The sequence below is a fragment of the Manacus candei genome, unplaced genomic scaffold (genome assembly GCF_025592945.1).
Source record: "Manacus candei isolate 608988 ecotype Guabito, Panama unplaced genomic scaffold, ASM2559294v1 h1tg000059l, whole genome shotgun sequence".
Taxonomy (NCBI): Eukaryota; Metazoa; Chordata; class Aves; order Passeriformes; family Pipridae; genus Manacus; species Manacus candei.
This window is the reverse complement of record NW_026138107.1, coordinates 361463-375800: the sequence shown is the minus strand read 5'-3', so window position 1 is coordinate 375800 and position 14338 is coordinate 361463. Positions and strand designations below refer to the sequence as shown.

The window sequence follows — 14338 nt, the reverse complement described above, 5'->3', positions numbered from 1 at the left end:
AGCTGGAAGTGCCATCCACTTGCTAATCAATAACAGCATTGCTTATTCCCGGAGAAGGATCTCAGAGCTGAGCTTTCAGCTCGCATAATGCAACGCTGGGATCATCCTTAGCAGCCCAGGATCTATTCCACAGGTGCTGGGGGATAAGCAGGAAGGACAGATCCCTCCTTCCCAACTGGCAGAGCCAAAACCATCAGTGCATTATTTGTAATTACAAAGGAACTGGAGTACAATACCTATGCAGCATACCTGTATGCTCTCCTCTCCATCAGCAGTCAAATCAATTTCCCTAATTCAAAGAACATCAACTCTCAACTGCTTTAGCTGACCAGCACTAACAGAACTAATTAGCTGCTCTATAAAGTTTCTTTCACTGTCCTGTTGATGGCATTAATTGCATTCTAATTAGCAGAAGGCAGTTCTGCCTTGGTGGGAGTGCTTCATCAGAGATGTGGTTGTTGATGGAGAGGTGTTTAGGTCCTTGCTGTGTTAAACTGAGTGTTCCCCCTCGCCCTCCACATAGATTTGGTGGGAATACAAACAAGAAAGCAGTGAATACTGTATACAGGCCTGGTCCTGAGGAGAGGACAAAGTCCTCACAGCACAGCCTTTTGCCGCACAAATTTAAGTTTTAATCAAACTAGCACATATAAGCAGCAGACTCGGCACTGCCACTGCTACTCTCTTCAGTTCAGAGAGACTAGGTTGCTTTTTGCAGCAAAAGAAAATTGGTTTTATTTGTTTATAGCCCTGGGAGGCACATGGCAGTCAAGAGGAAAAAAAAAAAATCAAACAAAAAAACAGGATAACACAGTCTGCTGGCAAACAGGGGTTAGGGAAACCAAGAGCAGATCATCAGCTTTTAGAGGCTTTTCAGGAGGAAGGTGAGGATGCTCCTGCTGCTCTTTTTCCCATGACAGCACAGCATAAGCACAGGCTGATAACAGTCACTGCCCCCATGTCACTAAAGAAATGGCTTAAAGGCAGAAATTCTTCAAACTATGTCCCAAATGTTCTCAGAGCCAAGTGCATTTGAGAGTGTTTTGTGCTGGATCAGAGAAGCTGTGGCTGACCCATCCCTGGGAGTGTCCAAGGCCAGGCTGGACAGGGCTTGGAGCAACCTGGGCTAGTGGAAGGTGTCCCTGCCCATGGCAGGGGTTTGGAACGAGATGGTGTTTAAGGTCCCTTCCAACCCAAACCATTCTGTGATTCCATGATCACAAATGCAATGTTGGTGTCGCCTACAAAGCTGCCACCGTGAAGCCACAAGGTCCTAACACCTGACCCCAAGGACCATTACCCTCGTTTGCAGGATGGGTAAACTCAAATCTTGGGTTCCAAGAGATTCACATTAATTTTTTATGGTTTGATTTGTTTGGGGTTTTTTTAGGTCAAGCAAACTAGTTGCAAGGAGCAGAGTTTGGTGTTTTTTTCAGCTATTAAATGAAAGTCCAGCCTGCTCTGGTGTTATATTATAGTCCCTGTATAGGACAGAGAGACCTATTTCACCATTTTTTAAAAATCTCTTATTTTCACAGAGGGAGTTCCAGGGTCCCCAACACTCTACAACAATAGACCACATCTCTCCTCTGCAACCAAGTCAAACAGAAATCCCTACCAGACACTGCCAGTTCTGCAGCACTGATTTCAACAGCAAGTTCAGCACTGGCTAAATAATTCATCATACAGCATCAATTATTCCTGGAAGCTACTCGGCATTTCTAATAAGCTCTAATCATGCCCAGATTTTGCCCTGAGAAGCTTCCTGAACATGCAGAGATCTTGATTTGGGCATTATTAACGTCCAGCTTCACAGTTATTAGTCTCACAACTACCCCCACGGATGAGAAATTTGCTCATTCTGTCATCTTCATATGAATTCCTGGTGGGGACACAGGGCAAGCCACTGATAATAGTCAAATAATTTCCCATCCTCATCTCAGAACTTTGACAGGAACAAGCTCCTGCTTAAAATGCTTCTAAAACCACTATTTCCTCCACCTCCCCTCACCCCACTCCTTCTTTAGGGTGCCTTTGGAAGGTGACAGCCAGAAGTAAACCCAAGGGAGGGTGGCACAAAGGGAGGTCTGGATATGTGACACGTTTGCTTGCAATATGCAGGGGGGTCCAGAATCTGTAATGCAAAAAAAAACCAAAACCAATTTAACATACTGGCCCATGCTGTGGCAGGCTTTGAAAAGTTTTGTAGAAAAGCAGATACATTCCTTCCTTAAACCATGCACAAGGTTTGGTGGGACAGCAGTGCCCCAAAGTCACGCAGCCTTTATTCTGGATGCAGGATGTAGGTGTTGGACTTTGCAGGGCTGGGTTTTCATTCTAACTCTTTAATAAAAGCTGCCCCTGGAAGGGATGAGGCTGTCTATGAAGTTTCAGCTCATTAATTGACAATGAAAGACTCAAGGCTGCAGGGAAGAACTTTTGGTCTGGTTTTAGAACAGCAAGTATTTGAAATTCCTTAGATGTCTGTGCTATTGACACCTTTAACCCAATCCCCCCAAGTGCTCATGGAGACAAGAGTGTGGTACTGGAAGTCAGTGTAAAATCTGCTCAATTTATACATAGAGCTGTGAAGTGTTCAACCTGAAGCCCATTGCCAAATGCCCTTTCACTGCAGACAGGACCCACACCAAAGCCTGCAGAGCCCCACGGCTACTGCTCTTCTGCTTCCAACATCCCACCAAATCCCCAGCCCACAGAAATACCAGAGATTTTTAACACTGAGAGCCAGAATGCTCTTTACCAGGAGACCTGGTATTCAAAGTCAGTCAATACACCCCTGCTGGCACTTGAAGCAATGAGATGTTGACAAGTTGTTTGTACAACACTCAAGAGAAGAAAGGCACGAGGCACGAAATCTTGTAACACAGGAGTGGCAGCGTGATCACGAATATGAGCTGATTTGTTAAAACTGTATACTGGCAGTGGTGTAAAACAGCTCCACAGCAGCTGGGATGCCTCAGAGTTTGGGTAACATTTCCAGCGTTGTGTGTTAACCCTATCTTTTGCATACTAATTATTAAAGTAATTAGAAGACACAGGGACATGTATGATGGACTACAGCTAAGACAAACAGCGATTTTCATATGGAAGGGTGATAGGGTCATCAAAGCTACCCACAATATACAGATTACACTGCTGACCATGGCTTTTAACCCCAGGATCAGCTTAGTTTTGAACAACCTAGTCCAGTGGAAGGTATACTTGCCCATGGCAGGGGGTTGGAACAAGATGATCTCTAATGTCCCTTCCAAACAAAACCGTTCTGTGATTCTATAACACCTTCAGTGCCAGCTGATGAGTGGGGAGCTCCAAGCAAGAGTTAAGTGGGGTATACAATGCCCAGTAACTAGCTGTTCCTAATTTTGGTTCTTGGTGACCAAAAAAGAAGAGGATCAGCAGGTTTGGAAATTATTTTTGTGATGACAGGATACCAACACCAGGGTGAAAGAACATGTATAACCACACGTACCCACACATGGGTGTGACTATAGCCCCCAGCACTCTCCTCTACCCCCTTCCTCCCTCCTCCACATCCCATGTATTTGCCTCTTTCGCTGCTGTTACATGTTCACATACCCAACATGCCTGTGGCATGGCACAGGAACACACAATTTAGCTCCAACCGGGACCACTGCCATGATTTACTGCTTTTACCTTGCTGGCTTTCAGGATGCTGATCTGCTCCTCATACACGGTGTCCCTGTTCTTCTCCAGAAATCCCTCACTCTGGTATTCCACCTAGCAGAAGACAAAAGCAAGCTCAGAGGGTAAAGTCAAACCACACAGGGACAAGGTGCTCCCACCGCTCCCCTGCTATCCAGAGTTCACCCGAAAAACCTGAGAGAGGGAAAGGGGAGAACAACTGGAATTTAAAGGTCACTTTTGAATCAGAAGTGAATCTGAATAAAAGCAAAACCCTTGCTTCAAACGCAGACTCTTTCTTAGTCATTGAATTGCTCTGTATGGAAACCAGAGGGAAAAAAAAATGCAAAGTTCATCAGTAACTCTACAAGCTCTTTTGTTCATTCCTCATCTTCTTGAAAGCTAATCAATAAACCTCAAAAGATGTCTTGGCTATGCCTCTTGTAGGTCTCTTAGTTTTTGAAATTGCAGAGGGTTGGGATGCAAAGGAACTTAGAAAAACATTCTTTAAAGTATACTTTAGAGAGGACAGAAGAAAATTTCATTGTTTACATTTGAAGTTGGCTGAAATAACTGACCACAGAATAAAAAAGGGGGGGGGGAACTTGCAGAGAGATATTAATTGTGAGGGATACAAGTGCAAAACCAAATGCCTAAGGAAAGGTGAGTACCAACCTTTGCCATGAAAAGTGTCTCTCACACCCAGGGTAAATCTGGTTAGGAGAAGCACCTGCATGGCAGCAAAGCACCTGCTTGTTGTCTGGCTCCTCAGACACATCCCTGGTCTTTTTTTTTTCCCGACAAATGGGTCTTTGGGATAACTGCAGGCTTTTGAGATTGTCATTTGCTGTGAGTGACGCCTGTCACATCAGGGTTTTGAGGAAGTTGGAGCCCATGGAGATGCCCCTACAGCTCCAGACACTGTGATTTAGTTTAGTTTAGTTCCACAGTTGGCATCTTCTCCCTCAGAAAGGTGGGATCAGAGAGGATCACCTCTCACCTCCTCCCCACACTGTGCCTCACTGACACTCTCAGCTCCTGCCCTTCAGAATTAATTCCCTTTTCCAATACATTTTGTGTCAAGCTGCCCTTACAGAAATTCATTTCGCCGCAGCTTTGAAAAAGAGGATTTTACTCTCCTCTAGAAACCACGACAATTTACAGCTTAGAGCAACAGTTCTGAGGCTGAAGTCCTCGGAGCTGACCTAGACTCGAGCACCGAGCCAAGATACCTGCCACCCAGGCACCCCTGTCACCGAAAAGCAGCTCTCTGGGGCTGTGAACTAATTTTCCCTCACGTGGCTGTTTATTTCCCTTCCGTGCCACTTCCCGTTTCCAGCCCTGGGTACCTTATCAGCGAAGTGCAGGATGATGAAGGAGGTGTTGGACATGCGGGGCTTCTGGAAGTGCTGGCTGGAGCCGTGGCGGTCGTACAGCTTCTGTGCCCAGTTCTGGTCAGTGCCCCTGGGAACCTGCAAGGTGGGAAGATGGACCAGTTCTAGGAGCGTGTGCTACTCTATTTTCTTGTATACTCCTGACAAACGCACTAAAATTTCACTGCCAGCAAAAAAACCCCCAAATGCTGGTTCTGTTCCAACAGCCAGAGCTGCTCTTGCAGGAAAAAAAACCCCAAAGATTAAGGGAGTATTTTTACACTTAAGTTGCATTAGTTACTCAGGCACCAGCATTATTTTTTTAGTGCTCTTTTCGGTGAACGAATACTTCCAGAAACTGCCACCTGAGAAAACATGCGGGAAGTTCTGGTTTATCTCATTTGAAATAATAATAGCAGTACAATAACAATTCTTAGATACTAAAATTAAATAACACTAAAATCGTAATTCATAAGAAATCTCTGCCTTTTTGGGATCACTTGGATTCCAATCCCATGATGTTTTAACCCCAGTTACACACAGGGCTGGGACTTCAGACCCACATACCTGTCCTGCCACAGCCGAATGATTGCCATGTCCCCTTCCCACACATCCAAATCTCCTGTGCCACGGATGTCCTGGATACCAAACCCTCCCTCTGCCTTCTATTTAGACTGAAATCAGGATGCAAAATTTGAAAAAATTTGGCCACGGTACAGCAAGATATCAGGTGTTGCCCAAGAAATTGCTTTGGTAGAATAGGGCAGAGAATGGAGAAATCCTAAAAAACTGCAATGACTTAAAAGAACACCTCACAGCACTACCTGGGCTACTGTTCACACATTAACAATTAAAGAATGCTTGAGCTTACCATCCTCCCCAGCATCTGCAGTTTTTACCCACTAAATAATGGTAAAATTAAGTTAATGCAATATACTGTAAGATCAGGGAAATTTTGTTTTGTTTGGTTATTTTCTAAGCACATACAGCTGTATAGCAGCATATAAAAATATGCTGTGATTTCTAAAATTAAATACATCATTACACTTCCCATATAGACTCATTCTTCCAGGATATATTTAGGTCCTTCTCTGCTAACCAGCCAAAAGCCCAAAAACTTTACAGAAAAGCATAAGGGCGTTCGAGGAAAGCACCTAGCTGCACATATATTTTATTTTGTACTTTTCTAGCCCAACGAGCTCGACACAAAACAAAATTCTTGAAAATCAAAGGAAACAAGGAGTGAAATTGTTGCTCTTGAGGGCTGAAGAGCCACAGCTGATGGGTTCATCCCATGGATCACTGCCAGTAGGGCACATATACACACACAAGTTTTAACAGAAAATGACTGACTGGATAATTTAGGTTAGAAAAAGAGAAGAGCTGGAAGAGAAGTGTTAGGCAATATTTAAAATTGGATGGGACAAAAGCCTAGAAACCACAGAATAACTGTGCAGCATCAGGCAGAGCTCTGGATCATCCATCGGGACTTTACATAGATCTTTATATGAAAAATGACAGAGGAAATAGGGGCAGCAAACAGCGAGAAGGAAACCCCAAGACAGTTGAGGAATACTTCTCAGCGCTGCTCTGAAGCAGCCTTTGATTTCATGACAGCAAACCAAAACACACCAGAAGGGCTCTGGACACTGGGATAAGCATCTCCTGCCTATCCCCAGTAAGGGGGGGTGAATTAAATGCAGCAGCCACTCATGCATGCCATGCTACCCCAGATTTATTTATATTTCACAGGTTTTAAGTGTAGCCAATTATGGACACGCATAGAAATAACAGAGAGTATATATAAATATTAAAATGGCACTTAGTTATGCAATTATATACATGTTTTATTTACGCCAGATAGACTTGCATGTTTAAACTACAGGGTTATATAAATGCAGATGGGTTTCTTTTCATCAGTTATATTTAATATTTATATGTAAAAGACATTCTTTCTGGAGCTATCATTAGGTGCCTCCTGCTCAGGACTAAGCCACAGGTGCAGAGCAGGAGCACCTGAGCCGTGGGATGCTGCAGAGAGCAGATTTACCCTGCACCAGCTCTCTTCTAGGCCATCCACTTTGCTGAAAAACCTGCTTATCTCAGAGCTGAACTTCAAAGGCCTCGCTCCTGCCTCCCAGAAAGAGGGTTTTGCCCTACCCTGCTCACTGTCCTGCAGCCAGAGTATTTTTAGCTGCCTGAGGAGCACCTGACTGGGACCAAGTTCCAGAGATAAAAACTAACAGGGCCATTATCTGCACTATTACAACAGCTTTTGGTATTAGCTTGGCAGTTTAAGGCCTTTAGAGCCACGGAGAAAGTTATTTAGAGACTATCTCATCTCTTTTTTAGGGGCTAGGGAAGACGAAAAGTGACTGCCTTGCAAGTTTTGCATGGAATCTTTAAACAAGGTAAAACTTACACCAGGAATAGCACACAAGGTCAGCGTTTCTGCTTGTCCTCCTTGTCGTGCCTCTGTCACCCCTCACAAAATGGGTGGGACAGTGTAATCCCTCCATACACTGTCCTCTGAGCTGTCGGGAGCTACTGCAACTGAAATCAAACCCACCCAGCATGGCCAGGGTCACCCCACAGGCTCAAGTCTGCCCATTTTGCAACCTGGGATAGTGGGAGGTCATGCCCCTCCATTGCACGGGATTGGAAAGAGGTGGTCTTTAAGGTCCCTTCCAACCCAAACCATTCTGACATTCTACAATTCAAACCTAATGATCTAAAAGTGAACCCCCTGAAAGTCATTTACATATTATTTCTTTTGTCCTTAGCTCCAGTACAAGTTAAAGCCTGAAAAAAGCCTGGGCTTCCTCTGCACTCCAGAGCCACGTTCCAGTGCAAGTGATGTGCCTGACTTTAAAGTCATCAAAGCTGACAGCATGACATGGGGGAGGTTGTTCTGCCATCGGATCGGGCGGCCCGCCCGAAAGGAAAGCCCAGAGGTCCAACCTCTGCCTGTGGAGCAGAAATCCCCCTGGACAGGACAGGGTAGCACAGGAAGGCGATGTGCTCATTTCTGATGCTCAAAAAACTAACGAGTCCAGACAAGGAAAACACATTTGCTCAGATACCCAAGTTCACAGCGACGCGTGGAGACAAGAGGGATTGAAAACCAGTCAGCCAGAAACAGACTTCAGTGTTTCTGGCACTTGACAGAAGGACACGGGAAAGGTTAAAGAGCATCTTTTGAACAACACTAGAAAATGCATTTGGCACATTAACAGCATAACACAATGGCAACGTGCCACAAAACACAAAGCAGAGCCACAAAAGAAGAGCTCAAGAACGTGAGGGAGTCTGTGGGTTTGGTGAGAAACATCCCCCTTCGGCAGCCTCGGGGTCAGGCTGCTCCTCAGCAGAAAGGATTTCACCAAGATCCCTAACAAATCTTGGACAATTGTTCTGCAAAATCTTGTTCTGCAATTGACACATGAACCCTTCCAACCAGCCTGGTCTTGACAGAACTCTTTTCGATGCATTCCATGCTAACGGACAGGGGTTTTTTTTCATTAACTTTTCATTCCCACTACCATCCCAACAGCACAGGCAAAAGCACGAAAGCAGTGAGGCTGCAGGACACCTTACAGAGAAATTTGGGCATCCAGAGCAATCTCTGACTGTACTCCCAAATCACAGAATCACAGAATGTCCTGAGCTGGAATGGACCCACAAGGATCATCATCTCCAACTCCTGGCCCTACCCAGGACCACCCAAGAATCACCCCACTTCCCTGAAAGCCATGTCCAAGGCACTTGGGAAGCATGTGGAAGACAAGCAGCACTCCCACAGGTCAAGCAGTTTCAGCCCCAAAAAGCAGGACAGCTTATCCAACTTTGACTCAGAGACTTCACTGCATTTCTCAGAGAGTTTTCTGTTTCCTCTGAAGATAATTAAGGTCTCTTGAAAAACCAACCCCAGCTGGCTGCACCTCTCCAGAGAGTGTAAGTCACTCTTCACACGTCTCCTCAAACCTCGAAACCTTTGAAGTCTTCCTAAGAAGTGTGTTGCCCCCTCCACCAAAGTAATTTCCTTCACAACTAGTGCGACCATAACCTAAATGCATTCCAGACATCCAAGCAACCCTCTCACAGCTGGATTTTCAGAAGACAGACTCCCTCTTTCATGCGCATTTCTTCTGACAGGCTCTACGTTCATCTCCTTGCTCCCCTCAAGGACTTTGCTCTCATCCCAAATTATTTCCCACCACCTCACTTTGTCCCGCGGTGACTCCATGCGCACTTCACATCTCTCCACGGGGAGGTTCTCCTGGATGCCCTTCTGCCCTTTCCCATCTCTTCAGGGTCATCAGTCTGTGCTTGAGCGCTTCAACATCATGCCATCATGGTGCACGGGACATGAACTCTTGCTGCTCCTCTGACACTTTTTTAGGCCAAAGAAAAACCAAGAGATTCCAAAAGCTCTGGGGAGACGAAACTCCAGTGCAGGAAACAGGGAAAAGGCACTTCAAGAACTCCACAGTCACTTAGCAGAGGACACAGGTCACAGTCCATGGAGATTATAAGGATTCCTGGGCAGACCAAGGGTGTAACTGGAGGTAGGACCAAATGAGCTCCAGAGGCCACCTCCAACCTTAACGATTCTACAACAGCTTCCAAATCCTAAGATTTCAAAGCTGTTTAAAAAAAAAAACCCAAACATAAATATCTACCTCCTGGAGAAGGATTTTTCATGAAGGCATGAAGTGACAGAACAAGGGGGAATGGCTCCACACTGCCAGAGGGCAGGCTTAGATGGGATATTGGGAAGAAAGTCTTCCCTGTGAGGCCCTGGCACAGGTTGCCCAGAGAAGCTGTGGCTGCCCCAGCCCTGGAAGTGTCCAAGGCCAGGTTGGATGGGGCTTGGAGTAACCTGGGCTAGTGGAAGACGTCCCTGCCCATGGTAGGGGGGTAGAACTGGATGAGCTCTAAGCTCCCTTCCAACTCAAACCATTCTATGATTCTATATCTTAAAATCTTTTTTAAGAACTAAGGCTTTTCTCATTTGCTTTCATGAGACAGGTTTAGTCCTTAACACTCCAATCTCAGTTCAAGAGTCCTCTCTTTCATTGCTGATTCCTATTTCAATTTTTCTCTAAACAGGGACAAGACTCTCATATGACTTTCACTAGCTGAACTGCTTCAGCACGTTCCCAGCCACCTCCTCCCTATCCACACACTAAAGATTAAAAAAAAAAAAAAATCCATACTGTGAAACAAGAACATTAGTGACAAACCCTCTGCATTTGTGCTAGTGAGTCATTATGTAGCCAGGATCCCCTCGACGCCCTTTCAAGTCCCAGAGTACATTTATCCACCACCCTGTGTCCTAACGAGGTGATGTGCAATTACCCTATTGTGGTCCCACCCTGAGAGGTGAAACACTTCCATGGGGGTAAAGGTTTTCATCCATAAACTGGTGCTTTCAGTTGACAGGTTTTGCTGAAATTTTCATAAAACTGAAGAACACTTACATGTTATTATAAAAGAGGTGATTACAGGGCCTATAATAAGGGCCTCTGACTAATGACAGCATCCCCCACTGACAGGTAAATAACCAGAGAATTGACATTTTATGTGGAGGGGAATAGATCTCATGATTCGTTGGGGTTTTTTGGTAAAAAAATAAGCACAGACAAAAAAAAATAGTACCAGGCAGATCTGCAGCAAAGTTGCCCACATTAGTAGTGGTGCATGGGAGTTGCTCTGTCTAATGCAATGTCACCAGCAGCAACCAGTGCCACGTGCCCCAGAGAGGAGCCTAGGGTGTTACTCCCAACAAGACACAAGGATAATTTCATTTAAGATCCTCAAAGTTATCCAGGAGACAGTTTGAGACTGAAAAATTTAGCAGGCCTAATAGCACAGACACCAGAAGAAATGGTACTGAATACCAAGCAAACACTCTGACCTCCTTCCGAGCCAGCTCTGGCTGAGATGCTATTTTTAAGGACATCAAATTAAGTTTAATTTGTTCTCATTTTTAAGGAGTATTCCTGAGAGAAGATTTGAAAAGTCAAAGTCCCAACTCTGGCTCATCACAAGGAGATAGATGGAGTGTCTGTACCCCAGCTGAGCTGAGGATGTGCAGGCTGGGACAGCCCCATCGTACCTGGGAAGGCAAACGCTTGACAGGTCATCCTCTTCCCAGACAAGGACAGGTCAAACACCTCCTTAAATCCATCCCAGCAGAGGCATTAGTCTAAATAATGGATCCAAAACCTTTCTTTCTGATGCAACATGATATTCCTGTTCTCGGGCCACCAGATCTGTCCTCTACTCATGGATCCCACAGAGCCAACAGGAACTCCTTGTGTCCTTATCATCTTGGCTATCCTGGCCAGGGCCCCTTCCCTACTTCAGCTCTCTCACCACCCTTTGTCTCATCCCTCCCTGCCTTTGTTCAAAAATGCTCAAAGATCTTCCACAACCAATAGGACATTTCCAGTCACAGAATATATCCAAGTCTCAATGGAAACTCCTCCCAAAGGACAACTTGTTGGATCACACCATAGCAAAACCAGCCTGAGGCTCCTCAGGGCAGGTACATCCAGCAGGAAGGCTGTTCCCATCCCCTTCCAAAAAAAAAAGACCTTCAAAACAGGCATCCCAGCTTCTCAAGAAAATCTCCCATCTGACCCTTCTTGTTCCTAGGTATATTTGGTAATTCATGACTGAACAAGGAGTGAATAAGAAGTCCAACCTTTCTTATGGATTCCCATGAAGGTTTGCCATTCTGGCCTTTCTTAACTTTTAAACAAGATTTAGTTTTGGCCAGTATGAGAGACAGAGATAGAGAGAGTGCAAAAGAGAGCAAACTGCTCTCCAACACTGCAAGTCTGTGAAGTCTGTGCACTGAATGCAATCAGCTTCACCCCAAGTAGCTACTGCAAGAGGACTCAGATTTCCCTTGAGACAAAATAAGGGTTGAGACAAACAAGGAGGAACTCCAGCTCCTGGATAACACCAAAGCAATCAAGTCTGGAGCAATGGCTATTCCTAACTACAGCCAGGCCAGAAACATCAGCACTGGCAGCACATGGTGAGATCAGGCACCAAGCTGGTAGCAAACACCTGCCAAGGAGGCTCTGGAGTGTTCTAAAGCAAAGCAAATGCCAACAGCCTACCCTTGCCACAGGCACCCCAGCAACACACATGAAGGAGGTTTTTACCCTCTTGCAAGATGCCTCAGGTTAAAGCCTATTATTTAACCTTTTAGAAAAACACTTTTTACCTTGCACTCTTCATCCAGCAGGTCCAGGATCCCAAGTTTGGCCTCTATAAGGTCTATGCAGGGCTGGTTATCGTAGAAATCTATGAGAGTCCAAGGGATTCCCTCCTTCATGTACTCTTCTTGTTCCAGTTTAAACACGTGCTGAGAGTGGAAGAACAGCGGAGTTACTGGCCATGACCCCAGCCAGCCCCTTCTACATCCACCCCCCTGTCCCCTCTGGAGTGCAGTATTCCACGAGAACATCCAGAAGCCATAGAGGCTTTAGGTGCCCTCACATTCAACCTGTGCAGGCTCTGCCATCTACACAATTTAGCTTCTGGCAAGGAAAATAAAAGCACTACACTCGGAAACCACTCCCTGCCACGGGGCAGGGGAAAATAAGGCTTTAAATGACTTTCACTAGAAAATGACTGAAGCTGTCACTACACTGAGGTGGAAGCCATATATTGAAGTGGCAATGACACATATATCTCTTGGGCTGACAAAAATCCCCCTCTGCTTTATTGCTCTGCTGATTAAAGCAATGACCTGCAGCAGGAGCTCAGCCAGGGCTAAGAGTGCATCCCCCCCATCTGCTTCACAAAAGAGCACCCATCATCCTAGAAGGGATATCAGCAGCAGCATCTGACCAAATCAGGGACACTTCTATTGCAGCCCCTTATTCAAAAAAATGGATAATAAAAAAAAAAAAATAAAGCCTCTATGTGGCTTACATATCTCAGAACTCTGCCCAAGCAGATAAATTGTCTCTGGCTATTTCTGAGATACTCTAAAGCATATTAAAAATGATTTTTCAAATGCACTTTTTTCCCTCAAAGATAGCTCTTTAAAATCTCTTCAAACATGTCACCTCGGAGTTTGGATTTATAAGCTTCAGAAGTGATAGTTAGACATACCAAGTAAGATATGAATAGTGCAAATACAATCCATAATTTACTTTTCATTTTTAGCAGCAGTGATCTATCTGATGCCTTAGATAGACTGCAAATGTTCATGGCCATGCATATGATATGGTTTCAAAGGGCCAAACTAATCTGCAGTACTTAGCTGCTCAAATTTAACAAGTTTTCCCTTGCATCCTGAAACTGATAGTAATTTCTCCCCTGCTTACAACCAAAGCAGAAGACAACCCCCTTACTGGTTTCATTTCCAGTGCAGGCAAGAAGTTGTTTCTAATAAAATAGGAAAATCTCCAGGTTTTGTGAGGCATGTCCAAGTGAAAAGCGGGGAGTGTGTCCAATCCTGCTATTTAATACAGAGTTTTCATTTCACAGATTTAAGCCACACTTAATGGGCAGGTTTCCACACCCATACTTTAACTTACACTGGAAATCAGGACCTGGCACAAGACAATCCAGATTTTGCTTTAGGACTGAAACTACACCAAGAAAAAGGCAAATTATATGCTTACTCAAAACCCTAGTGAACCTTTGCATAAAACATAAAACCTATTTCCAGTATCAAGCTTATACATCAACAGAGCAACATTTTTCAACCTGATGGGAATATTAAGTGCCATTTCAGTGCAATGCTTGGGAGAGAGGTATCCCAGGGACTGCATTCATACTGACCACACTATCTGTCCACACTGCAGGTGAATGCCATTAAACAGAAGCCAGACATACAACAATCTTGCCTTGTTACATTTTCTGCTAAGTTCTGTGGAACATTTCCAAGCTGACCTTACCAAGTTGAACTGCTGCTGGAGCTTTTCGTTGGCGTAGTTGATACAGAACTGTTCAAAGCTATTCACTTCAAAAGTTTCAAACCTGCAAAGCAATGAATAAATCAGCATTAAATGTTGCTTTGTCTCAAAATCCACCCCCACCCCGCAACGGTGTCATCTGTGTGATGGGGAACGGCAGGTATTCAGCTGTCTCCTTGCATTCCTTCTATCCCAGATCTACACTTTATTCCTCAAAACGTCTCTCTCTCCTTGGCACAACTCAAGGGATTCAAGAGGTCTCTCCTGCTATGCACGAATGAGATACTTGGCACAACTGCAGCTTCCTGCCCATCAGGCAGAAGCGCTGTCTGAGACAAGAAATGTAACAGCCTC

The 14338-nt window shown here is 44.9% G+C and overlaps 1 protein-coding gene across 4 annotated transcripts in view; it reads right to left on the bottom strand.

Moving 5' to 3' along the window:
* MYO5B (myosin VB) overlaps positions 1-14338 on the bottom strand; it is a 143816-nt gene that overhangs the window by 64162 nt on the left and 65316 nt on the right. For all 4 annotated transcript variants that reach the window (XM_051803659.1, XM_051803661.1, XM_051803660.1 and 1 more), the window contains exons 11-14: positions 13967-14048; positions 12280-12420; positions 5013-5135; positions 3676-3759 (exon numbers count right to left, since the gene is read on the bottom strand). In XM_051803659.1, coding sequence (XP_051659619.1) covers positions 3676-3759; positions 5013-5135; positions 12280-12420; positions 13967-14048 — 430 coding nt within the window. The remainder of the gene's footprint in view (positions 1-3675; positions 3760-5012; positions 5136-12279; positions 12421-13966; positions 14049-14338) is intronic.